General features: G+C 46.5%; 1 protein-coding gene across 1 annotated transcript in view; it reads right to left on the reverse strand.

Annotated features, from left to right (window-relative positions):
* Positions 1–24,925, reverse strand: part of PIGG (phosphatidylinositol glycan anchor biosynthesis, class G) — a 30,833-nt gene extending 5,908 nt beyond the window's left edge. The window contains exons 1-5 of the mRNA XM_008569457.1: positions 24,735–24,925; positions 23,929–24,134; positions 16,931–17,140; positions 14,969–15,157; positions 14,382–14,523 (exon numbers count right to left, since the gene is read on the reverse strand). Of these exons, the coding sequence (XP_008567679.1) occupies positions 14,382–14,523; positions 14,969–15,157; positions 16,931–17,140; positions 23,929–24,134; positions 24,735–24,888 (901 nt within the window). The 5' untranslated portion in view covers positions 24,889–24,925. The remainder of the gene's footprint in view (positions 1–14,381; positions 14,524–14,968; positions 15,158–16,930; positions 17,141–23,928; positions 24,135–24,734) is intronic.
* Between the last annotated feature and the right edge of the window lie 304 nt (positions 24,926–25,229).

Raw genomic sequence — 25,229 nt, forward strand, 5'->3', positions numbered from 1 at the left:
CCACCTTAAATTGCTTTTGGCACTGCACTGTAATGCTGGCATCGTTATTCTGAGGCTGTTGTGTGTCTACTGAGGGATGAAGCAAGAGTCATCATGTGATATCCTATCCTATCTGGGGCTGTGACAACCAGGATTCTAAGCTTGAGAGGAAGAAAGTACAGATGTAAGATCTAAGAATGTTAAATTCACAGTTTTGAATGTGAATTGAAAATATCAATACAAAGTCAAGATCATTTTATCTTAAAAAAATTTCCTTGCTCTGTCCAGAAAATGACTAACTCAGTATCAGTGAGCACCTCTGCTCTTCAAATACCCCTTTCCACTAAAAGGAGCCAGGCCTCTTGGAGAAGTAGCTGATCACAGGTCTCAAGAAGAAACTGCATGACAGCCTGAAACCCTTGTAGACCAGAGAACAGTAAAGCTAGCAAAGACAACTAAGATCTACCAAAAGGACTCAGGCACTAATCTGAAGATGCTCCCACTGGCCAAAGACAGGACAATATGAATATTAATAAGAACACTATCTACAGTGAACTGAAACAAACTAAATATCCTTAAATCCATGAGTTCATAATGTTTTTAAAAGAAAGAGCAAACTTAATTGGTCAGAGTTGAAGGATTCTAGAGAACTTATTCATTCATTGATTTGAAAATGGTAATTAAGTGGGAAGAATAATCTCTTGTTTATCCTGCCTGTCTAATATAAATGGCACCAGTGGGTAACCAAAAAGTAGATGGGGGAAGATATTCTTTGTAGAATTAATTTGGCTGCTATGGTTTGAATGTATCCCCCCAAATTCATGTGTTAAAAATTTGATTCCCAGAGGTCCAATCAAGATGGCAGAACAGACAGTCTGCAGCGTCACTCTCTCCCAGAAATCAACCAAATATACAACTTTAAAAATGTAACATCAGCCAAGCCAGCGCCGCTGGAGCTGAGGGGAAGAGGAAGAGAGACCTACAGAGTTCATGAAGGCGGGAGAAACTACGAAGAGAAAGAAAGAGCTGCTCTGAGCATTTCAGGCTGCGGCTGCTTTAAGGCTTGAGCTGCTGAGCGCATGGAGCAGGAGCTGGCAGAAGCCGCAGCTGTGCCCTTCGGATGGAGTTGCTTGGAGGCAGCAAGAGAGAAGAGGGCCTTGGCGGCCCCAGGACAGCAAGACGACTAACAGGGCTCACATGGACCCACACAGGAGCAAGGAACCAGAAAAACTGAAAAAAGGGAGCCACTCAGAGGCCAGTGAGTCATAGCAAGGGACCGGCACAGGGCCCGTCCCATGGGAAGTGTTTGCAGCACGGGCAGTGGGGGAGATGTGCCCACAAGGGGAACACCGGGACACAGCAAGGACAGCCGATCTGCCCCCCAATCAGCACAGGACCAGTCTGAGGAGACTGGTCAGGAATGTAGAATTGTATGGGGTGCAGTTTGATGAAAAAACTCAGGCCCAGATCAGAGATTCTACAGAACACAGATCCCCCGGGTCTCTGGAGAAGTGGAAGTACCTATAAGGTCAACCATTAAACCCTGAGCTGCACAAAAAGCCTTCCCTAGGGAAACAGCAGTAAAGTAGCAATTTAAACAACCACACATTCAAGTACTGGTTCCCACAGGCAGTTCCCCTGTGTTAGAAGCAAAGGACAAAAAATTAGTTCCGGCCCAGGCACACCACCAGTACCTTGGGGCCTGCCTGGGAACTGGAGGCTTGGATGTGGAGATTGGACCCCACTCCCACTTCCAGGCAAACTGCACCAGTGCCTCGGGGCCAGCCTGGGGACCTGAAGCATGGAGAAGAGGACTGGACCCCCCTCCCACAACCAGGCACACTGAGCCAGCGCCTTAGGGCTCACCCAGGGACCTGGGGTATGAAGTTGGGGAACAGACCACCCTACCACAACCAGGCACAACATGCCAGCACCTCGGAGCCCACCCAGGGACCCAGGGCTTGGAGAAGGGTACCGGACCTCTCTCCCACAACCAGGCACAACATGCCAGCACCTCGGAGCCCACACAGAGACCTAGGGCAAGGAGAAGGGGTATGGTCCTCTCTCCCACAAGCAGGCACACCACGCCAGCACCTTGGGGCCTGCCTGGGGGCCCGAGGCAAGGAGAAGGGGAACAGACCTCTCTCCCACAACCAGGCACACTGAGCCAGCGCTTCAGGGCCCACCTGGGGAACCAAAGCATGGAGAAGGGTACTGGAGCTCTCTCCCACAACCAGGCACATGCCAGCACCTTGGGGCCCGCCCAGGGACCCAGGTCATGGAGAAGGGGAACGGACCTCTCTCCACAACCAGGCACACCAAGCCAGTGCCTTGGGGCCCGCCCACGGTCCCGGGGCATGGAGAAAGGGACCAGACCACCCTCCCACAACCAGGCACACCATGCCAGCACCTTGGGGCCTGCCCGGGTGAGGCATCAAGAAGGGGACTGGACCTCTCTCCCACAACCAGGCACACTGCACCAGCGCCTCAAGGCCTGCCCAGGGACCTGAGGCATCAAGAAGGGGACTGGACCTCTCTCCCACAACCAGGCACACTGCACCAGCGCCTCAAGGCCTGCCCAGGGACCTGAGGCATCAAGAAGGGGACTGGACCTCTCTCCCACAACCAGGCAAACTGTGCCAGTGCTTCAGGGCCCGCCCGGGGACCTAGGCATGGAGAAGGTGACTGGACCTCTCTCCCACAACCAAGCACACTAAGCCAGCACCTTGGGCCCACCCAGGGACCCGGGGCATGGTGATGAGGACCGGATCTTCCTCCCACAACCAACACACTAAGCCAGCACCTCGGTGACCACCCGGGGACCTGGGGCATGGAGAAGGGGACTAGACCTCTCTCCCACAACCAGGCACACCGCGCCAGAGCTTCAGGGCCCACCCAGGGACCTGAGGCATGGACAAGGGGACTGGACCTCTCTCCCACAACCAGGCACACCATGCCAGCACCTTGGGCCCTGCCCAGGGACCCAGGACATGGAGAAGGGGACCAGACCACCCTCCCACAACCAGGCACACTGAGCCAGCGCCTTGGGGCCCACCCAGGGACCGGGGTATGGAGTCGGGGACTGGACCAGCCTCCCACAACCAGGCACAACATGCCAGCACCTTGGAGCCCACCCAGGGACCTGGAGCATGGAAAAGGGGACCGGACCTCCCTCCCACAATCAGGTACAACATGCCAGCACCTCGGAGCCCACCTGGGGACCCAGGGCATGGAGAAGGGGACTGGACCTCTCTCCCACAACCAGGCACACTGCACCAGCGCCTCAAGGCCTGCCCAGGGACCTGAGGCATCAAGAAGGGGACTGGACCTCTCTCCCACAACCAGGCACACCAAGCCAGTGCCTTGGGTCCCACCCAGTGACCCGAGGCATGGAGCCAGGAACCAGACCCTCCTCACACAAGGCACACCACGCCAGCACCTTGGGGCCCACCTGGGTACCTGAGGCATAGAGAAGGGGACCAAGCACACCCCACAACCAGGCATACCGCCAGTGCCAAGGAGCATGCCAAAAACATCATCTCCACGTGGGTAGCCCACCACAGCCACCACAATAACCATGGCTGCTGCAAAAGCGGCTAGATGCCACAGCCACCATGCAGATGGTCCACCAACTACTGGAGTGCATTCACACAAGAGTCACCAGCAGAGACAAAGAAAAGAAGAGGATGTCTCTTTCCACAAAACCCATTTCAGAGTGACAGAAGAAGCATTTGCTCTATGATAATATTGGGGGACCTGATCACACCTCTCAGCATTGGACAGATCATCTAGGCAACAAATTAACAGAGTAACCATTATTCTTTCAGAAGGAGAGAAGAAATCTAGAGTGATTAGAGGGTGGAGGGGGAGGGAATGGGGGATGGGGAGAGATTGGAAAGGGGCGTAAAGAATATAATTACGATTTGTAACAATATATATATATGCTAGTGATATTGATTTAATCAACATATCTCAATGTTCAACCCCCAAAATATGTATAATCAATTTTGATTCAATAAATAAAATAAAATAAAATAAAATAAAATAAAATAAAAATGTGATCCCCAATGCAACAGTGTTAGGGGGTGGGGCCTTTTGGGAGGTGTTTAGCTCATGAGGACTCTGCTCTCATAAATGGACTGATACTGTTATAAAAGGGCTTGACAGAAGGAGTTTGATTCTTTTTACGCTTCTGCCTTCCACCATGTTAAGATGCAGCGTTCCTCCCTTCTGGAGGACGCTCAAGGCACCACCTTTTGCTTGGAAGTAGAAGGCCTTACCAGATGCCAGCATCTTGATCTTGGACTTCCCAGCCTCTGTAACTGTAAAAAACAAATTTCTATTTTCTAGAAATTACCCAGTCTCTGGCATTCTGTTATAACAGCAGAGACTAAGACACTGGCTAATTAATGAAAAGAGAATTATAGAATTAAGACATCACCATTTGCAACATCTACTGAATTAATAGAACCAGTTGATCAATGGTTACTAACATCACAGCAAAGCAGACAGCCAGATGTTATGTCCTTCCTGCTAGAAATAGCCTTGCCCTGCCCAGCCCAAACCAAACCAAACTGAACCAACAGAATATGAATCTGCTCAAGCCCTTGGGTCATAGGAAATTTACAGCATGGAGAGGAGATCTTAGCAGACAGTGCCGAGAGCAAGAGGCAAAATTAAGACTATTGTGGACTCCATAGGACAAATTACTAGGTTTCTCCAACAAATAAATTGTGGTAAAATAAAAGAGGCTGGAGTTGGGGACCTATAAATTAACAAAGACTTAAAATACACATCAAGAAATCAGTGTATGGATCTTATTTGTATCCTAATTCAAACAAACTAAAGACAGTGACAGACAATGGAAATTTAATACTATTTGATGGTATTAAAGAATTAATGTCATTTTAAAAATGTGACAATGGTATCAAGATTATCGGGGGTGGGGTGGGGGTATGTTCATGTCTTTTAGAGATCTGCGTCCAAACAATAAGAAGGAAAATGAGTGTGGGCACAGATGAAATAACATTGGCCATAAATGGCCAATAACTGGCGAAGCTGGGTGGTGAACGTGGAGATTTATGATGCTATTGTGTCTACTTTTACATGTCTGAAATTTTCCATAATAAAGAGTCTTTTAAAGAGATTGAATGTTTTGATCTAGAATTTATGCTGATTTCAAGAGTGAGGTGGAGATAAAGCATTGCTTTTTCCAGAAGGTTAGCCAGTGTGCTGCTATTTGACTACCCTATTTTTTCTCCACTAATGTGAGATGGTGCCATTATCACCAAATCCCCACATACGCTGGGGTCTATTTTTGGCCTCTGGATTTTGCTCCAGTGAATGGTCTGACTAGTTCTTACCAGCACAAACTGTTTTAGAAAATGTAATTCTGTGGGCCGGCCCGGTGGCGCACTGGAGAGTGCGCCGCTTGGGAGTGCAGCGGCGCTCCCGCCGAGGGTTCGGATCCCATGTGGTGACCGGTTCCCGCTCACTGGCTGAGCGTGGAGCGGGCGCAACACCGAGGGTTGCGATCCCGTACTGGTCAGTAAAAAAGACAAAAGGGGAAAAAAAAAAAAAGAAAATGTAATTCTGTGATGCAAACACAGGGTAGGCCACATGACAGAACGGATTTTATCCTGTAGGCAATGGTACACCATTAAAAAAGTGTAAGCATTTCAGAAGCCTTCCTTGTAGGCCAACAGCAGTCCTTCCACCACCTGTCTCCACCTCAGCAATCTTTTAAAACATGCAGTCAACAAATATCAATGAAACATCCACTATGTGCCAGGCACTATTCTAGGCTTGGGCACAGAATAGCATATATAACAAAACAGGCAAAATCCCTACCTTCATGGAGCTTACATTCTAGTAGCAAGAGGTGGACAATAAAAGACATCTGCTCCACCCTTCACAGAAGCCCAGGAAGAGTCACGCTCTACTTCCCAGACCCATGCTTCTCACACGAGGAGGTGAGGACTCTGGCAGTGGGCAGTAGCCGGCTGGGGGTCTATGAAATCACATGGTACATGATCCAAGACTGTTCTTTTTCAGAACAGTAAACACCTTAACCCTTATTTTTATTAAAATAAGTGACAAAAATCTGCATGCATCTGTAAGACCAACCCTTCAAGGAACAACCAGGACTCGTGGTGAGCAGATCTAAGGGCCAGCCTGACAATGGGACAGGTGTCACAGGTGAAAACCATAAAACAGCCACAACCACTGTTCACAACCTCAGAAACTGTCTAGGGGCATATAGCAAAGGAAGAAATCTTTAGTCAAGAAAATCTACTAAACTTCGGTATGAAATGCAAGAGTCTGTGGCACTTGAACCATGACCTGCTGCCTCCACCCCGCCCCCGTCCCAGGTCTGTGTTGGGTGTGGTCAAGAATGCAGGGCTCGCTCTCCAGCTGCCAGTGGGGGGTTATGCTGCCTCCTTCTCATCATCCCCTGGAAAACAAAAGCAATGGGCTGGCAATTAGTGGGGTTTAACAGCTGGGTGTAATAGCAAAAGAGGCAACAGCTACACAGAGCAATCAGAGAATGGGACAGTCAACAGCCACCCTGCTAACACCACTATCATCTCAGGGATATGAGATGCCCCCGGCTCGGTGCTCAGGAAAGCGACAGCAGAGACTTCCCTAGAATAGTCCAGTCATGTCACTAGGCAAATACGCAATAACAACAAGCTCTGGAGCGGGAGGGAGATCAGCATCCACAGCCACTACAATATGTAATTTAAACTGTGCAGTTTTCACCAAAAAATTATGAGACAAGTAAAGAAACAAGGAAGTGTGACTGAAACACAGGAAAAAAGCAGGCAACAGAACCTTCCTGTGAGAGGGCCCAGATGTCAGATTTCATAGACAAAGACTAAGTAGCCATCATGATATATTCAAAGAATACTTCTCATCAAATAGAGAATATCAATAAAGAGATAAAAATTATAAAAAACAAACAAATGCAAACTCTAGAGCTGAAAAACTTAATAATTAAGATGAAACATTCACTACAGGGGCTCAACAGCAGATCTGAACTGAACCAGCAGAAGAATCAGCAAACTTAAAAACAGATCAATGAAAATTACACGATCTCAAGAACAGAGAGGAAAATGTCCCAAATTTGTTGAAAAACATTAACCTACACATCCAAAAAACTTAATGAACTCCAAACTGGATACACACGAAATACACAGACACATTATAGTAAAAATGCTAAAAGACAACGAGATTAGAACCCCAGTTAGATTAACAGTTGACTTCTCATCAGAAACCATGGAGACCAGAAGGCAGGGGGACAGCATATTCAAAGCGCTGAAAGAAAAAGACCATCAACCAAGAATCTTGTATCCAGCAAAACCATTTTCCAAAAGAAGTGAAAAGAAAGACATCCCCAGATAAAAAACAAATAAACAAACAAACAATTTGATTCTAACAAACCTGCCTTACAAGAAATACTAAAGGAAGTTCTTTAGGCTGAAAGCAAGTGACTCCAGATAGTAAGTTGGATAATTTAAAAAAAAAAACAAAGAGCATCAGTGCAGGTAATTACATAATCATAAAAGACAGTATAAAAGCATATGTCTTCTCCTTTCTTCTCTGAAGTGATTTAAAAAGTAATTACATAAAACGACATATATATATGAATTATACTGTCATATAACATATAGAAATTCAATACATTCGACAATAACAGCACGGAGGAGGTAGGTAGGGGCACTGATGTATTGGAGTGAGAAAATGACACCATATGGAAACATCTGCCAATATAAATACTTGTACACAAACGTTCACAGCAGCATTATTCATAATAACCAAAAAGTGAAAACAACCCAAATGTTACCAACGGATAAATGGCAAATAAACATGGTAAATCCATGCAATGGAATATCATTCAGCAACAAAAAGCAATGAAGTCCTGACACATGCTACAACTTGGAAGGACCTGGAAAAACATCACTGTATTAATCTGTTTCTGTTGCTTATAATATTAATACCTGAAACTGGGTGATTCTTAAAGTAAACAAAATTTATTGCTTCCAGTTTGAGGCTAGGAAGCCCAAAGTCCAGGGAACACATCTGGGGAAGGCTCTCTTTGGTAGTGACTTCACAGACAGCAGGGTATCACGTTGCAAAAATGGCAGAGCAGAGAGAGTGAGAGACTAACCTCCTCTCATTCATTCTCTTTTTAAAGCCCTCAGAGCCACACCCATGACCATTTTTAATTCATTCACTAGGCATGGTCCTCAGAATCTAATCACCTCTTCAAGGTCCCATCTTTCAATTACTATAATAGGATTTCCCACCCCTCTTAACACTGTCACAGTGGGGGTCAAGTTTTCGGGGGACACTCAATCCAATTCATTCTGTCCCCAGTCCCCCAAAACTCATGTCCTTTTTATGTACAAATACATTCATTCCATCCCCAAAGCTTAACCTGTTTCAACTCAAAAGTCCAAAGTTCAAAGTCCCCATCTGTGAAATCAACACCAGTTATCTACTTCCAACATACAGTGGTGGGACAAACAAAACATAGGGTACATATTCCCACTCAAACTGGGAGAAATGGGCCAAGAGAAAGGTGTAATGGGTCCCAAACAAGTCCAAAACCCAGCAGGGCGGGCATTAAATCTTAAAGCTGGTGAATCATGTACCTTGACTCCATGTTCAATGTCTTCTGCACGCTGGTACAGCCCCAAGTCTTCCCTTAGCTTCGCTTCTATGGCTTTCCTGGTCTTAAATAATGCTTTAGCCCTCAGGCTGGTGTTGCACACTGGTAGCTCCACAGTTCTAGTGTCTCCATGGTAGTCCTGCTCTCACAGCTCCACTAGACATGGGGCTCCACTAGATACGCACTGATGGGGCTTCTCTGCTACAACTCCGAACCCACATTTCAGCATGGCATTGTTCTAGCACACGCTCTGTACAATGACTGCACCCATGTGACAGATCTCTTTCTGGGCCCTCAAGCGTTTCCATACATCCTTTGAAATTGTGATGGAGACTCCTAAGCCTGCACAGCTCTGGCATTCTGCGAGCCTGCAGAACTAACACCACATGGATGCCGACAAGGCTTCTGGCTTGTAGTTTCCAAAGCTGTGGGTCCAGCCATACCTGGGGCCAACTGAGTCACAGCTGGAGCTGTACTGGTGTGGGAAACAGCATCCCGAGGTGGTCCTGGGCAGCAAGCCTGTGGAGGGCACCTCAGGCCTGTTCCCCAAGACCATTCTATCTCCCTAGGCCTTCGAATCTGAAATGGAAGGGTTGGTCCCAGAGGCTTCTGCAGTGCCTTCAGGCCTATTTCTCCTTCTCTTGATAATCCCTTCATTTTGTGCTAATCTTCTTAGCATCATTGCATTTTTCATCTGAAAATGCTCTCTGCTTCTCTAACACATGGCCAGGCTGCAAATATTCCAAATCTTTATGCTCTGCTTTCCTTTTAAATTCTGGCTTTACATCATGCCTTTTCTGCTATAGCTCAGTATTGGCTGTTGCAGGTGGCTGTGCAGCTTCCTGAATGTTTTGCTGCTTAGAAATTTCTTCCATCAAATACCCTGAGTCAGCATTTTTAAGTTCCACATTCCATAATACTTTGGTGCATGAACAGAATGTGGCCAAATCCCTCGCCAGTTCATAGAAGGTGTGATCTTTGCCCCAGTTTCCAATAAGTCCCTTCTCATTTATGTCTCAAACCTTCTCAGAGTGGCCTTTACTGTCCGTTCTTCTATCAGAATTCTGCTCACCACCATTTGACCAGTCTAAAACATCCCAAACTTTCTCTGGTTTTCTTGTCTTCTGAACTCTCTCCAGCAGTGAGGCTTTTTCTAGCCTGTTCCTACAAATTCCTCCAGCCTCTCTTGAATACCCAGGTCCAAAACCTTTCCCACATTTTCAACTATAAGCAACACACAACTCTCAGTACCAATTCTCTGGATTGGTCCATTTCTGCTACTTATAACATAAATACCTGAAACTGGGTGATTTATAAAGAAAACAAAATTTATTGCTTACAGTTTCAGAGGCTGGGAAGTCCAAAGTCCAGGGAACACTCCTGATGAAGGCTTTCTTTGGTGGTGACTTCAGTGACAGCAGAGTATCACATTGCGAAAATGGCAGGACAGAGTGACAGAGTCTAACCTCGTCATTCACTCTCTTTTTTAAGCCCTCAGAACCATGCCCATGACCACCATTTTTAATCCATTCACTCGGCATGATCCTCAGAATATAATCACCAATTCAGTACCCCACCTTTCAATTACTGTAACAGGATTTCCCACCCTCTTAACACTGTCACAGTGGGGGTCAGGTTTTGTGGGACAGTCAATCCAAGGCAATCATCCTAAGTGAAAGAAATCAGACATACAAGACCATATATCATATGGCTCCACTTATACAAAATGTCCAGAAGAGGCAAATCTATACACATAAAAAGCAGACTAATGATTGCCGAGGGCTAGGGACAGTGGAAGGTGACTGCTAAAGAATATGAGATTTCTTTCTGAGCTATTGAAAATGTCCTAAAATTGATAGTGACAGTGAGAACTGGGAAGCCCTATGAATGTACTAAATAGGACAGGACAGTCCTGGCTTATAAAATGGGCATCATGAGGATAAGGAATACAACTGTTCATAAAAAACAAAACAGAACCAACCATCAGAACAGAGGTTGGGGCTTCCAGTCAAGATGGTGGAAAAGACGGTTCTCAGCATCACTCTCTCCCACAAATCAACCAATTTACAACTATTAAAAAGCAACAATAGTCAAGCTGGGGCTGCTAGAGCTCAGGGGAAGAGGAGGAGAGACCTATGGAGTTCACGAAGGCAGGACTCGCCATAATGAGAAAAAGAAAGGACTGCTTTCACCATTTGGAGCCCTGGCCACTTCAACGCTGGAGCAGGTGAGTGCAGAGCAAGAGCTGGCAGAATCCACAACTGTGCCCTTCCTATAAGCTGCCTGGAGGTGGCAGGGAAGAGGAGCGCTTTGGTGGCCCCCAAGCCAGCAAGACCACCAATGGGGTTCCTGTGGACCCACATAGGAAGAGCCACAGACAACTGAAAAAAGGAACTACTCAGAGGCCAGTGAGTCATTGCAAGGGACTGGCACATGGCCCATCCCATGAGAAGTGTTTGGAGTATGGGCGGTGGGGGAGAGAGGCCCACTAGGAGAACACTGGGGCAGATTTGACACCTGATCGGCCCTCCAATCAGTACAGGACCACTCAGTGAAGACTGGTCAGGAATACAGAATTACAGGGGGAGCAGTTTGCTGAAAGCCTCAGGCCCAGATGAGAATTTCCACATAACCTAGGTGTACCAGACCTCACAAGACCCAGAAGTACATATAAGGTTAAGAATGAAAACCTTAGCTGCACAAAGAGCCTTCCCTAGGGAATCAGGAGCAAAGTAGCAATTTAGCTCAACCATGTGGCTCAAGTGCTGGTCCCCACAGGAAGTTCCCCCATTTTAGAAGTACTCAAAGGACAACAAATTAGTTCCAGTGCAAAGTTTAAGTGGCAGGAACAGCAAATAATCCAACACAGAACTGAGAGAGAAACCAAAATACCCAAGATCAGAGACAAAGTTTGATATTAGCAAGTAAAGGTCTAACACCACCAAAGAACACCTATAAATCCTAAGAGGACTAGGGCCGGCCTGTGCCTCACTTGGGAGAGTGCGGTGTTGATAACAACAAGGCCACGGGTTTGGATCCCATATAGGGATGGCCGGTTCGCTCACGTGGAGAGCGTGGTGCTGACAACACCAAGTCAAGGGTTAAGATCCCCTTACCGGTCATCTTTGAAAAAAAAAAAACCTAAGAGGACTGGAAACACCCTGGCCTCCCAAGCTAGGCAGTGGGGAGGACTGTAGGCCTCAGCCATGCCCCAACACGACCACACCCAGCCCAGCAACAACAACCAGGCTGCTGCCAGAAGCACCCCAGGCTCCCAGGCTAGGGAGGTGGGGAGATGACAGCCTCAGCCATACTCCCCTGACATCTACAACCAGCCCAGTGATGACCACTGAGCCCTGGGCTCCTGAGCCAGGGTGATGGGGTCTGATAGCCCCTGCCACACCCCAATGTCCACGAACAGCCCACTGATGACCACTGAGCTCAACCAGAAGCACCCTAGGCTCCCAAGCTGGGGCAGTGGTGGGCCAAAGGCCTCAGCCATGTCCCCCACCAACATCTGCAACCAGCCCAGCAATGACCACTGAACCACCACTGGAAACAACCTGGGCTCCTCAGGTGGGGAGGTGGAGGGCCGAGGGCTTCAGCCACACACGTGACATCTGCATCCAGCCCAGCAACAACTGAGCTGCTGCTGGAAGCCGCCTGGTCTCCCCTGCTGTAATGAGGGGGGCACCCCAGGCCTTGACCACAGCCCTTCCCACCATATTTCCCTCCCCTTTCACCCTCTTCCTCCCTCCCAACTGCTCTGCAAAAACATCTTAGAATGTTAAAAAAAATAATAATAATAATAAATAAAGAAATTAACAAAAATAAAATAAAAGGGGCTGGATCACTAGTAGAAAGAAAATTTAAAAAAGAACTGAGGCTGGCTGCTTGAACAACACCTGCAGCCAGTCTGCACATATGCAGCTGCCCTCAACCTTCCTGGCTCTGGTTTTTTTTTTAAATACACATTTTAGAGATGAAAACATCAGCACTTTGGTTAAACAGCCCTAAAGTTCCTGTACTTAAAAAAAAAAAATCAACTTAATTATCTCTTTTCTTCCCTAGATTATAAGTACCTCAAGGACAAAGGCTGAGTCTGGCTCACTCTTTGGTACATCAGCCGAGCCTAACGCACACTGCCTGGCTTAGTACAGGTGCTCAGGAAACCTCTGCTGGATGAATGGATGATGGATGGATGGAAGGAAGGGCGTTTCCCATGTGGGGCCCTCACACACTGATGTTGCTCTGGACAGTGTTTGGTGAAATGCAGGTGGAGTAAGCTGGGTGCCATTACTTGATATGTACACACACTGTAAGACAGGCTTCCAGCCTGGGCACCCGGGAAAGGGTTGGGTTACAAGAGCCCAATAACATATCTTCGGAGTCAGACATCCAAGAGGAGGAAGCTGTGTAAAAGGATAGAAGGAAACAGGTGGAGATACTTCTTCAACCAATCCTTACTGAAATGGAAGAGTCACTCACTCAGCAAATATCTTTTGGCACCTCTCATGCATGTAGTGATGAGAAAACAGATGTGGCCCTGCCCTCACCTGGCCTAAGGTGTTATGAGGAGGCAGATATCACAGGAGCCCATAAATAAGTCTGTAATGATAAGTGCCAACAGAATGCATGGGGTGCTAAGGAAGAGACTGACAGGGGAATGTAATTCAGTCTCATGGGTGAGCAAGTGACATTAGCTGACTCCTGCAGGAGGGCAGAGGTCAGGACCTGGTGAGGGACAGAGTATGGCTCAAGACAATGCCTCACACAGGATTTCTCACCTTATCCTAAGTCCAGCTACTGAAAGCCTTTCTGTAAGGGGAGAACAGTGATGGCACAGAACGTGGGGAGCCAGGGAGCTGGGCAGACAGGGGTGTAGGTTGGAGAAGTGAGACAGCTGCAGGATGACTTGATGGGTGTGGAGCCACTCACGGCAGTTACAGCCATGGAAGCAGATGAGACCACCTCAGGAGGGAATGCAGAATGAAACAAAAAGAGAGCCCAGAAAAACTGACCAGAAGAGCCAGCTAAGCCAGCAAAGAGGGTTAACCGAGCAAAAAGAGAGAGGACAGAGGAAAGCCAGAAGAATGGGGGGTCCCAGAAGCTACGGGGCCAGCAGTACTAAATGGTTCTGAAGGATTGGTGACAACAGAGCCAGAAAGTGTCCGCTGGGCTCAACAGTGTTGCAGAAACAAGTGCTGAGCCCACTGTGAGCATGTCAGTCAAGTGTGGAAGGTGAGGAAGCTTGACAGGACCACACGCAGATGGCCGTGAGGGAAGGAGTGTCAGGGCACAGGCCTCAGAGATGGCGGTGTGTGGGCTGCATCTGAAGACTGCAGAGGAGTCGCCAGACAATCCTGCTCCAACTGGATCCTGTGAGCCTTGTTGACACCGCTATTCAATACATGGGTTTAAATAATAAACACTTTTTTAAAAGTTTAAGTATTTATGTTTCCTGCAGTTCATATATGTGATTCAGATAACTTTAAGTTACTGGAAATATTTTTTTAACAGTTCCAGATATCCAGGCAGTAACATTCATGTAACAAAATTCCTACAAAGAATATTTGTATTCTAAGAATCTGGGAAAGGGCTGTAAACTCCAAATCCTGTCTGCCCCTCGCCCCACTAATTCTCATTCTCACATTGTTCAGGATATTGAAACCAGACTATAGAAAACAATACAGTTTCAAAATGTTATTAAACATTTCTAAATTCTCACCAGGTTTCCTTTCAAATGCAGAACTGATTAAAATCAGAGGTGTGTTCACTTCCCCTATGGAAGAGGCCCCGTGACTTCCTGTTTCAGACATGCCATGATCACCACAAAGAACCAGCAGATTGGGCAAAACAGTGTCTCTCTCCTGCAAGGCAAAGGAAAAGTATTTCAACTACATTCAGACAGAAGAGAACACACAACCTTGTTAAGAAAACAACTTAAGGGCCGGCCTGGTGGCGCACTCAGTTGAGTGCAGTGCTTGGGAGCGCGGTGGCGCTCCCGCCGAGGGTTCGGATCCCATATAGAGACCGGTCTGCTCACTGGCTGAGCGCGGTGCGGGCCCGACACCGAGGGTTGCGATCCCGTTGCCGGTCGCAGTATGGGCGCGACACCGAGGGTTGCGATCCCGTTGCCGGTCACGAAAAAAGACAAAAAGGAAAAAAAAAAGAAAGAAAACAACTTAAGAATTTACCTTTACTTTACAAATAGCAGCTCTTAGTGGACCCGAGCTCACGTAGGCTGTCTCATTTGTTCTAGCAAACATGGGCAATGTGAAATTCCACCCCCACAGCACACTCTAGGGGCCTCACCTTGGAGAGCAGTGAGGTATGGATCTTCATCAGGACACTGTCCATCTCGCTGAGCTTGCGCCCAATCAGGGGGCTGTTGGGCCCGAAAATGTGGCCAATGTGGTCCAGTCCTAGGTAGTGGAGGATTAACATGTCCCAGTCTCCTCTTTTCAATACTTTATCCAAATGCCGTGTGACATTGTTATCCACCTTTAATGGGGAAAAGAACATATAAACGGCTCACTTATTTTCCTTTGATCTTCACTCCCCAAGAAAAAAGTGACAGTCACTAAATCTAGGTATTTATTTTAGGCAATAGACTCATGGAAGTTAAAAGACATTAAATTAGGGCCGGCCTGTGGCGCACTCGGGAGAGTGTGGCGCTGGGAGTGCAGCAACGCTCCCGCTGTGGGTTCGTATCCTATATAGGAATGGCCGGTGCACTCAGCAGTGAGCGCGGTGCGGGCGACACCAAGCCAAGGGTGGCAATCCCCTTACCGGTCATGAAAAAGACAAAAAAAAAAAAAAAAAAGGGGCCGGCCCGTGGCTCACTTGGGAGAGAGGGTGGCAATCCCCTTACCGGTCATGAAAAAGACAAAAAAAAAAAAAAAAAAGACATTAAATTAAAACACAAAACTATGTCATTAAAAATAAATCAGCATTAGATTAAGCCTTTACTAATACCCTATGGATAGAACATGTTACACAGACAGCTGGCTGATTAGCTCAGTTGGTTAGAGCGTAGTCATATAACACCAAGGTCATGGGTTCAGATTCCTGTACTGGCCAGCCACAGGAAAAAAAGAATGTTATACAGATAATTTAAATGCGTAAGGACTGTTCTGACAAGAAATTTTTTTCTGTGGGATCACTGCTGGGCTTAACTAAAGCTGAGCAAAGGAGCCAGTTAAATAGTCCCAAGTTCTCATGAGGTAATTAAGGGCGAAGGGCAATTAACTAAAAACAGAACAGTACCCAGAGTTAAAGCAACCAGCAGGACAGGGAAGCTGAGGCCATCTACGTGTATCCTAGGAGGCTGTTCTGGGAAGGAAAGAGACAGCACTCAGTGATCACATTTATTTCTGACATAAACACAGCATGGAGAGATTAACAGTTGAGCAGCCAAAGATAGAGCCATTAGCCTGGTCAGCCCTGACCCCTCAGCTAGCCCATCTCCCTCCCACTAAAAAATCTACTACAAAGAGAAATGTTTCTGAATGATGCCATTTATAATATGGGGAAACTCAGTCATTACTGAAAAGTAACTGCTGTGTCTGCACAGGCTGATGTACCCTTACAAACTGCAGAAAAGGGCATCACTGCAGACAGGACTAGCAGGACTGCAGATGCTTGCCAGGCCCAGCAAACTGAGAGGGGAGGATGTCCATCCCAATACCAAGCGTACACAAGCTGGTGAGCTCCTGCCTCTGCCCCAGCGCCAACTTTCTAACGTGTGGGTCTAATCCTGCTCTTTCCCTTGCTGGAAACTTCAACCGCGAGGACAGGGCTGGTGCCTTCAGGACCAGGCTCCGCCCAGCTCACTGCCTGCCCTCACTGCAGGACGATGCCCCACTTCCAGGACAACCAAAGGTCCAAATATTCCACACAGGCCGTGGAACCCTACAGTTCTGCTGCGTACAGATGCTGCCACCCTGTTTTGTCCACTTGGGAAGTCCCCACTCACTCGTCACAACTTGGCTCAAATAGCTCCTCTGCTGTGATGCCCTTCCTGATCCTCTGTACCCCACAGTGGGTGCTCATCTGTTCTATGATTTGGGCTCCATACAACTACGCTCACATGTGGATCAGGGTTTATATCCCTGGGTTGTAACTGATTACGTGTGTGAATAATTTTTGCAGTCTCTCTGTACCACTTCCCATAAATTAATAAAAGCCATATACAAAATAATATTGCCTCTTACTAAGTAATGGTGGTGCCAGACTCTACCTAGCATGACATATTTCTCTTATTTAAAAACTGACCTCTGTGTAATCTGACACAAAAAATGAGGTTGTTCCATCATATTCCACAAAATGCTTTGGGAATAATTTAACCCATGTTTCATCTCCATAAAAGATTATTCTTTTCCCAGCTGCTTTTGCCTGTCTTATCACGTTGTCTTCCAGTAGTGCAGGAGAATTGAGGTTCCTGTCAACATCGATAAAGCCAGGGAGGCTCCCTGTCATTAAAGCCTGTGGGAAGAAACATTCAAGAATTAAACCACAGAATCCAAAAGTGCAGCACAAGAGAGGTGCTGAAGATCATTTTATGGATGAATCAGGTGAGCATAAAACTAGGGGCATCCCCAATACTGGAGGCTGAGTCAATCCTAGGATAGCAATTAGAGTAAAGGGGGAAAAGCTACACACAGATTCTGGGAAAAAACAGCAAACTCAATAATGAAGACTTAACCATATGTAAGAATTCTCATGGCTCACAGCAACCCTCTCAGCTGATGAGAGGATGGAGGAAGAGGGCAGGGAGGGCCAGGTGGCAGCGGAGCCAGAGAAGCAGCCATGGATTCATAACAGAGTTGAAGGAAATGGTGAAGCACCATATACACTGAGAACATGAACCTGTGTGTTCAAACCCATTTCAGCCTCAAATCAGCTATGCACGACAAGCAACTCCAAACTCTTAACAATCTAGCAATTCTAATGTCCACCAGAGGTGAAACACAGGAGGAAAAGACAGAGTAAGAAAACAGGAGGGAAGCAGTCTCTAAATGTTGCACCATGTTTTCTGGGAGGTGAGGTGGGTAGGACATGTCCTCATACCCTCCTGATACAGAACTGAGTCAAAAATCTCCCTAATTTTAGTATAAAACCTAAGAGGCCATAGTACTGGGTAATGGATCTCCATGATTTGAGTTATACAACCACCCATAGCACTGGCACCCACGGATCTGTGCAATGAAAATAAGCAGAAATCTGGGTAATGCCAACAGGTGTAATAATTTTGCCAAGACATCTTTAACAGCAAATAAATGCAAATATGCGTTAACCAGACTTCTAGAATGTCAGAGTGAGGAGTTAAGCAAATCCTCTCCCCAAGAGCAACCATAAAACTGGACAAAACTGTCAAAAACAACCAGTTCAGAACTTTGGACATTCACCAAAGTATACAACAAAGTGAGAACTTCTTATTCAAGAAAAACTGCTGAACCTCAGTAAGGACATCGAGTACCTGTGGTATTTCTGCATAGGGCTGTTCCCATCTCCTGCCCCTGCCAGCTCCATGATGCAGCAGCCATGGAGGGCCTGACCTCCATGATGTGGAACTCACAGAAAGTCCATGCCCAGGGAGCTTGTGAAGACACGACAGGGAAGGACAGCATCACAGCCGAGCCCTTGACGCTGGCTGGGGCACACAAGAGTCCAGCCCAAAATTCAAAAAGGAGATCTGGGCAATGAGACAGCTATGGCAGACTTTTGTAAGCTCCCACATATTCCTGGGAATCTGGAAGGCACTCAGGAGAGACCAGAGCGGGCCCCAGTTACCCACTCATCTGGCTGAGCAGAAGGCCCTACTTAAAACAAAAAGCGAGTTGGGACAGGCAGGGAAGCTGTCTGAACAGAGAATATGTGTCCCAACCTACACAGACGCCCTGGCAGAGGGCTGATGTCTTACTGCATAAACGTCTGACCAATCACTAGCTGACCACTAAGCTATGCTGAGCTGGGCCAACCCTCAGAACAGGCTTAAAAGTAAGAATAAGAATTAAAACAACAATAACAACAACAACAAAAACCCTAAGCAGAAACATCAGTTGCTGCACACTCTGGGCTACAGAAATTAGTTCAGACAAGTCACCATACAAACAAACAGCAACAACCACCGCCACTCCTGGGGTCAGGGATCAGAATCCAGAGTTGAGGTGGGGGTTGCCTGGATACAGAGATTTTTAAGTCTTATCAAACTATGTACACAAACACATGTGCATTGGATTGTATGAAAATTATTATCTCAATAAAGTAATTTTAAAAAATGTCTCTCACCCCAAAATTCTACTCCTTAAATGTAATCACTTACTTTTGATGAGTTTTCCTTTAGACTCTTTCTGTATGTAAATATACAAATATATAAAGGTACACATTTTTATGTTTTATATACAAAGTAAAAATTGTGGATTTTATATACAAAGGTACATTTTATATTAGTACACAAACATACAAAGGTATACATTTTTTACTGAAATGGTAACAGACTATACAAATTATTCTGCAACTTGCTTTTGTTTTTCAATTAATAACAAATTATGGTCCTCTTTCCCCAAGAAACATACAGCTACTTTATCTTTTTAAAAATAGCCACAAAGCATTCCAGTGTGTGGATATACAACAATACCTTTGACCAAGGCCATTTCAATGGACATTAATTTAAAAAGCTTCCTACATAAGTGCCATGTGAGCTGAGACCTGAAGGTTGAAAAGTGCTGGAGGTGAGGTGGGCTTTCCAGGGGTAAACACAGCAAACAGTAAAGGCCCCAGGCAGAAAAGACAGCAGCCTGCTAGAGGAACTGAGCTATGTGTGATCTGTGCAGAAGAAGGACATAGGAAGAGGGAAAGCAGCTTAGATGTGGAGGGAGAAGTAAACAGGTACAAGACCGCACAGAGCTCCGAGGCCTGGGGTGAGGAGCTAAGTGTTCAAACTAGACAGAGGAAAGGCCACTGAAGGGTTTAGGAAGGGTGGCATGGTCTGATTTGTGTCCAGATGGGATCTGGGCAGGAAGAGATGCTGGGAGACTTTTACAGTCCAGGCTGGAGACCCAGCAGACTGGACTAAGTGGTGGCGGTGGAATGTTGGTTCAGTTTATGTTCACATCCAAGTACTTAAGAGCACCTGTTCACCTCATTTCTTGTGAAGAGCAGATATCATCAATCTTTAAATTTTTACAATACGATAAACAAAAACTGGCCTACAGATAGATTTTTTTTAGTTTGCTTTGCTCTGATTACTAAAGTTAAGAATCTTTGCATATGTGGACTGGCATTTCACGTTCTTCCTTTGTGGATTTCTGTATATCCTTTGCCAGCTTCCACTGGACTGTTGTCCTTGATCTGATCTTCTTTACACATCATGGACTTCACATCTTGTTTTTCATGTCCACTGTAAACAATTTTTCAGTTTACCATCTGTTGGCTGACTTTGTTTATAATGTGTCCACCATAGAGAAGTTTTCTGTTTTTATGTATTTGAGTCTGCCTATCCTTTCTTTTGTGGCTTTTATAATGTATTTCCTTCCTTGTCACACTAGCTTGGGTTCCCCCTGATATTTTTACATAGGGCTGGGACTACTTGGTATCCCCTCATCCCAGGAAGCATGCATGCAGCAATGGGGCTGCAGCTGGCAGTCCCAGCAAATTGAAAGAGAGGCCAAGTCTGTCATCTCCTTAGAGATTTTCTCATGATTGCTGTAGCCTTGGAAACAGTAGTTTCTTGACTTCTTAGAATTAAGATGGGCTCTGCAGACACTATTTAAGGAGGGTTTACGTGATCATTCTATTTTGCCATAGTTGCATGACAGTGTGGCCAACAGAGACTCTGGAATCAGACAAATGTAGGGTTTTGCTTGGTTTCTGATGCCAATTCTGTGATCTTACCCTTCAAGTCTCCATTTCCCCATGTGGAAAATGGAGAAGACAGTAGTGCCTACTTCACAGGACCTAGCTCATGCAGCTGTCACGAGAGTGCATGAGATTATGCCTGTGCTCTGTGCTCACCGCAGTGCCTGGCACTGAGTCGATGGTCAGTAACTCCTTTTTATTATGACTATAAATTCCCTGAGGGGCCGGCCCCGTGGTGCACTCGGGAGAGTGCGGCACTGGGAGGGCAGCGACGCTCCCGCCACGGGTTCAGATCCTATATAGGACTGGCCGGTGCGCTCGCTGGCTGAGCACGGTGCAGGCGACACCACACCAAGGGTTGCGATCCCCTTACCGGTCACGAAAAAGACAAAAAAAAAAAAAAAAATTCCCTGAGGAAAGCATTAGGAAACTACTCAGTGATCAATAAATGTCAGCTATCACTGTGACTATAAATTCCCTTCAGAAAGAAAAGGCATTCAAAAATCTGTTCCACAATTTTAAAACAAAGCTGACGTAGGATCTCCGCAAGTGAAAGCACACTGGGCATACCAGTCTTGAGATGTCAGGATCCGTGTTTAGCGTCGATTGTATCAACACAAGGAAGATTAACTATGACTGAAGGCAAGGCAGGGGACACTTTCCTTAACCAGCACTACCTGATTCTACCAAATTCCAGACTGTAAACCTAACTCCAGTTATGCACTTCCTGATCTATCTCCTCCATGGTGGGGAATAGAAGCAAGAATCTGAAAAGGACTAATAACAAAATACTGGCTTTGGGGTGAGGGTCCTTAGCAAAGGTGAAAAGAAACAAATGGGCTGGAGACGAGAAGCCCTAAGAACTGCCCTGCCAATGTGCTGTTCTGAATAGAACCTGGAGCCTACACACTCACTTACACACTTTCTCAAATCTGCCTGGAGTCCTAATAACATTTTCCTTAACAGAACAAAGGAGAGAAGGGTTCCTTCCATAGTTCTGTGATAGAGTAGACAAAGAAAATGCTGTTCCTGATGATCAGGAACTTGATACCCTTCTTCTAACATTTACAGGACTAGTTTCAGCAGAATGGCAACTCTTTTTTTTTTTTTTTTTTAAAAGATGACCGGTAAGGGGATCTTAACCCTTGACTTGGTGTTGTCAGCACCACGCTCAGCCAGTGAGCGAACCGGCCATCCCTATATGGGATCCGAACCTGTGGCCTTGGTGTTATCAGCACCGCACTCTCCCGAGTGAGCCACGGGCCGGCCCCAAATGGCAACTCTTGAGAGGCCGTCCCTGAGCAGTGTGACTAAAGGTGTCCTCCACCACTGCCCATCACTCTCTATCACCTTCCCCTCTTGATTCCTTCCATAGCTTTCATCCCTCATTGAAACTCTTGATTAATGATTTGCACACTTACATATTTTCTGTCCCCCCAATTAGAAAGTAAGCTCCATGAGGACATTGCTGTCTTGTTCTTCCTGAACCCCTCGTCTAGAATACTGTGTGGTACATAGCAGATGCTCAATAAGTATTGCTGAATGAAGGACACACCACATCCAAAAATGGCAGAGAGTAGGAAACTCAAAGAAAAATTACTGAATGATATGGCACTGACCTTCCTCCAATACCAGACTGTTCTATTCATCCAGTGAACATTTACTAAGGACCTACAAATGCTGCCCCCAAGCCTTAAATCAATAAGTAGCAGCTCCTTCTCGCCAAATAATAAGGTGTCACATGGTCAGCCATAAATGTGAGGCATCATCAGACTTTATACCTTACTAAAATGCAATGTATCCTGAAATAAACTTTTTTTTTTCCTTTTTGTCTTTTTTCGTGTCCGGCAACGGATCGCAACCCTCAGTGTTGCGCCCGTACCGGACCGGGACTGGCAACGGGATCACAACCCTCGGTGTTGCTTGTTCTTCCTGAACCCCTCGTCTAGAATACTGTGTGGTACATAGCAGATGCTCAATAAGTATTGCTGAATGAAGGACACACCACATCCAAAAATGGCAGAGAGTAGGAAACTCAAAGAAAAATTACTGAATGATATGGCACTGACCTTCCTCCAATACCAGACTGTTCTATTCATCCAGTGAACATTTACTAAGGACCTACAAATGCTGCCCCCAAGCCTTAAATCAATAAGTAGCAGCTCCTTCTCGCCAAATAATAAGGTGTCACATGGTCAGCCATAAATGTGAGGCATCATCAGACTTTATACCTTACTAAAATGCAATGTATCCTGAAATAAACTTTTTTTTTTCCTTTTTGTCTTTTTTCGTGTCCGGCAACGGATCGCAACCCTCAGTGTCGCGCCCGTACCGGACCGGGACCGGCAACGGGATCGCAACCCTCGGTGTTGCGCCCGCACCTCGCTCAGCCAGTGAGCGGAAACCGGTCTGTATGTGGGATCCGAACCCTCGGCGGGAGCGCCACCTCACTCCCAAGCGGCGCACTGTAGCAGTGCGCCCCCGACCGGCCCCTGAAATAAACTTTTAAACTCCTCTGCTCCTTTCTGCCCTGACACCTTTACTTATCCTTCCAGTCTCAGCTTGAACATAATTTTCTCGGACAGGCTTTCTGACCCTCTCATCTAAACTGCGCCTCCCCACCCAGCATTAAGCATCACATCCTGTTCTTTTCCATCATGTGCTAATCACACTTGATAACTGCACATTTATTGGTATGCTCATTTGTTTAATAGCTTTGAATCTCACTAGAGACTGAAAGCTCCATGAGGCAGTGATACAGTTTCTCCACAACTGTATACGCATTACAGTATCAGCACACAGTAGTTGCTTGATAAGTAGTTTTTGACCCAATCAATAAAGCTTTATCTTTTTCTTTACCCATGGTTTTTAAGTAAAGCACTATGCACCTCAAAGCCATTCTCACTAGGTTTAACACCTGAAGGTTTATATAATAGAAACATTGATAATGCTAAGGCTAGATCATATTAGTTTGATCATTACGTATACTACAATTTTGGACACGTCATTTAATTTATCTGAGTTTGTTTCTTTATCTATGAAGTTGAGTCTGGGCTAGATAATCCTAAAGGTTCCTTCCAGGATTTTAATGGACCCACTGAAAAAAAAGGAAAGCAGGTTACTAAGAAGGATGATATCTTAGGTTAGACTGGCCTGGATGATCTGGATCTAAACCCTTTATACTTTCTATGAAGCAAGAACTGTGCCTACTTGACAAGGGGCACAAATGACGGGTCTTAGCTGCATCTTATCTATGAGGTTTCTTTAGCATTCTATTGTCCCAGGCAAAGTGACAGCACCAAACGAATTTCCACTTAGTTAAAACTGGGATTTCAAGTAGAAGACTACAGAGAACACTTCTACACCTTTGAAAGAGCCAAACCATTATTCATAAAACATTAAGTCAAACTTACCTTGATTCGAGGCATCGTAACTGTAGGGGGCTTTGCTTCAGCCACAAAACTGTGAGATGCTCCTTTTTCCACGAGATAAGTTGTGTAGGGCATAAATTTCACACCCTTTGACCCAAACACAAAATCATCTCTCAAAGCGTCTATCAGCACGATAACAACTTTACTGAAGAGAGGCGGTGGGAGTTTGGTCCAGTTGGAACCGGCCCCTAAAATTGAAAGAAAAAAAGAAAATTTGATTTTAAACTCTACTTAGCATTCTAGCATCTCCACGGTCTAGTTCTACCGACTTCTCCAGCACCTATCTACATATCTCAAACCAAAAGAAGGCAGTGTTCTTGGTAGGCAACGCTGGGGGCAGGAGGTGTTAAAAGTGTGTAGGCTCAGGAAGCTCCAGTAGTTAAGTAACGAATTGCCCTTACTATGGTGAGGAGTACTGGGGAAGGGGAGTTCCTACGTGGAGGTTCTGGAATGGGACATTTAAAGATCCTGACCTAAAACACAGAGCTGCACGTAGGATAGACGGGCTCTTACGAACCGTGTTTCCATGGCGAGTGGCTGGTGTTGTGTGAACCTGGTCTGGTACTTGAGAACCTTTACCTAGTGTGTATTTCTGGGCAGGTGTGTGAGAGGAACAGGTTGTCACAAAGTTTAAAACCATGAAAACGCTGGAACGGTAAAAAACAACAACTAAAAACCACATTTTCTGGGGGCAGGGGCCACAACGGACGAGACCGGAGAGCGCTTGAAGGAAGGGCCTCTGGAGAAGTGGAGCTCCGGGAGCGGGGCGCCCGCGGAGGGAGCCGTACCGGCCCAGGGCTCTGGCGCGGCGGCTTCTGTTCGGCGCTCCGTACTCGAAGAGGAGCGAACGGGCGCCGGGAAGAATCCCCGAAGGAAGAGCGCGACACCGAGCACCTCGATCGTCACGCAACCGGCAGCAAAGGTCCCGGAGCCCAGCCGCATCGTGTGCACCCACAGGGCGGGACGCGGGGTCCCGACCCCACCTCAGGGCTCGCTCCTAGAGTTTGTTTTATAAATCTGGGTGCTCCAACATTGGGTGCGTACATATTTATGATTGTTAGGCTCGCTCAGGGCAGCAAATCCCGGCTCCAGGAAGCAGCCTCTGAGCGCGGGCCACAGACTCGAGCGACAGACGCCGACTCCCACCGTGGCGTCACGTCCGCCCGCGCGCCGGAAATACGCACTAGGTGGGCGGGCACTTCCGGGTGCTGGGGCCGCGCCGGTGTTTCGCTGCTACTGGGGTCTCGCGTGTGTGGAACAGCCTACAGGTGTCGTTCCTCGTG

The sequence above is a fragment of the Galeopterus variegatus genome, unplaced genomic scaffold (assembly GCF_000696425.1).
Source record: "Galeopterus variegatus unplaced genomic scaffold, G_variegatus-3.0.2 Scaffold26, whole genome shotgun sequence".
NCBI lineage: Eukaryota > Metazoa > Chordata > Mammalia > Dermoptera > Cynocephalidae > Galeopterus > Galeopterus variegatus.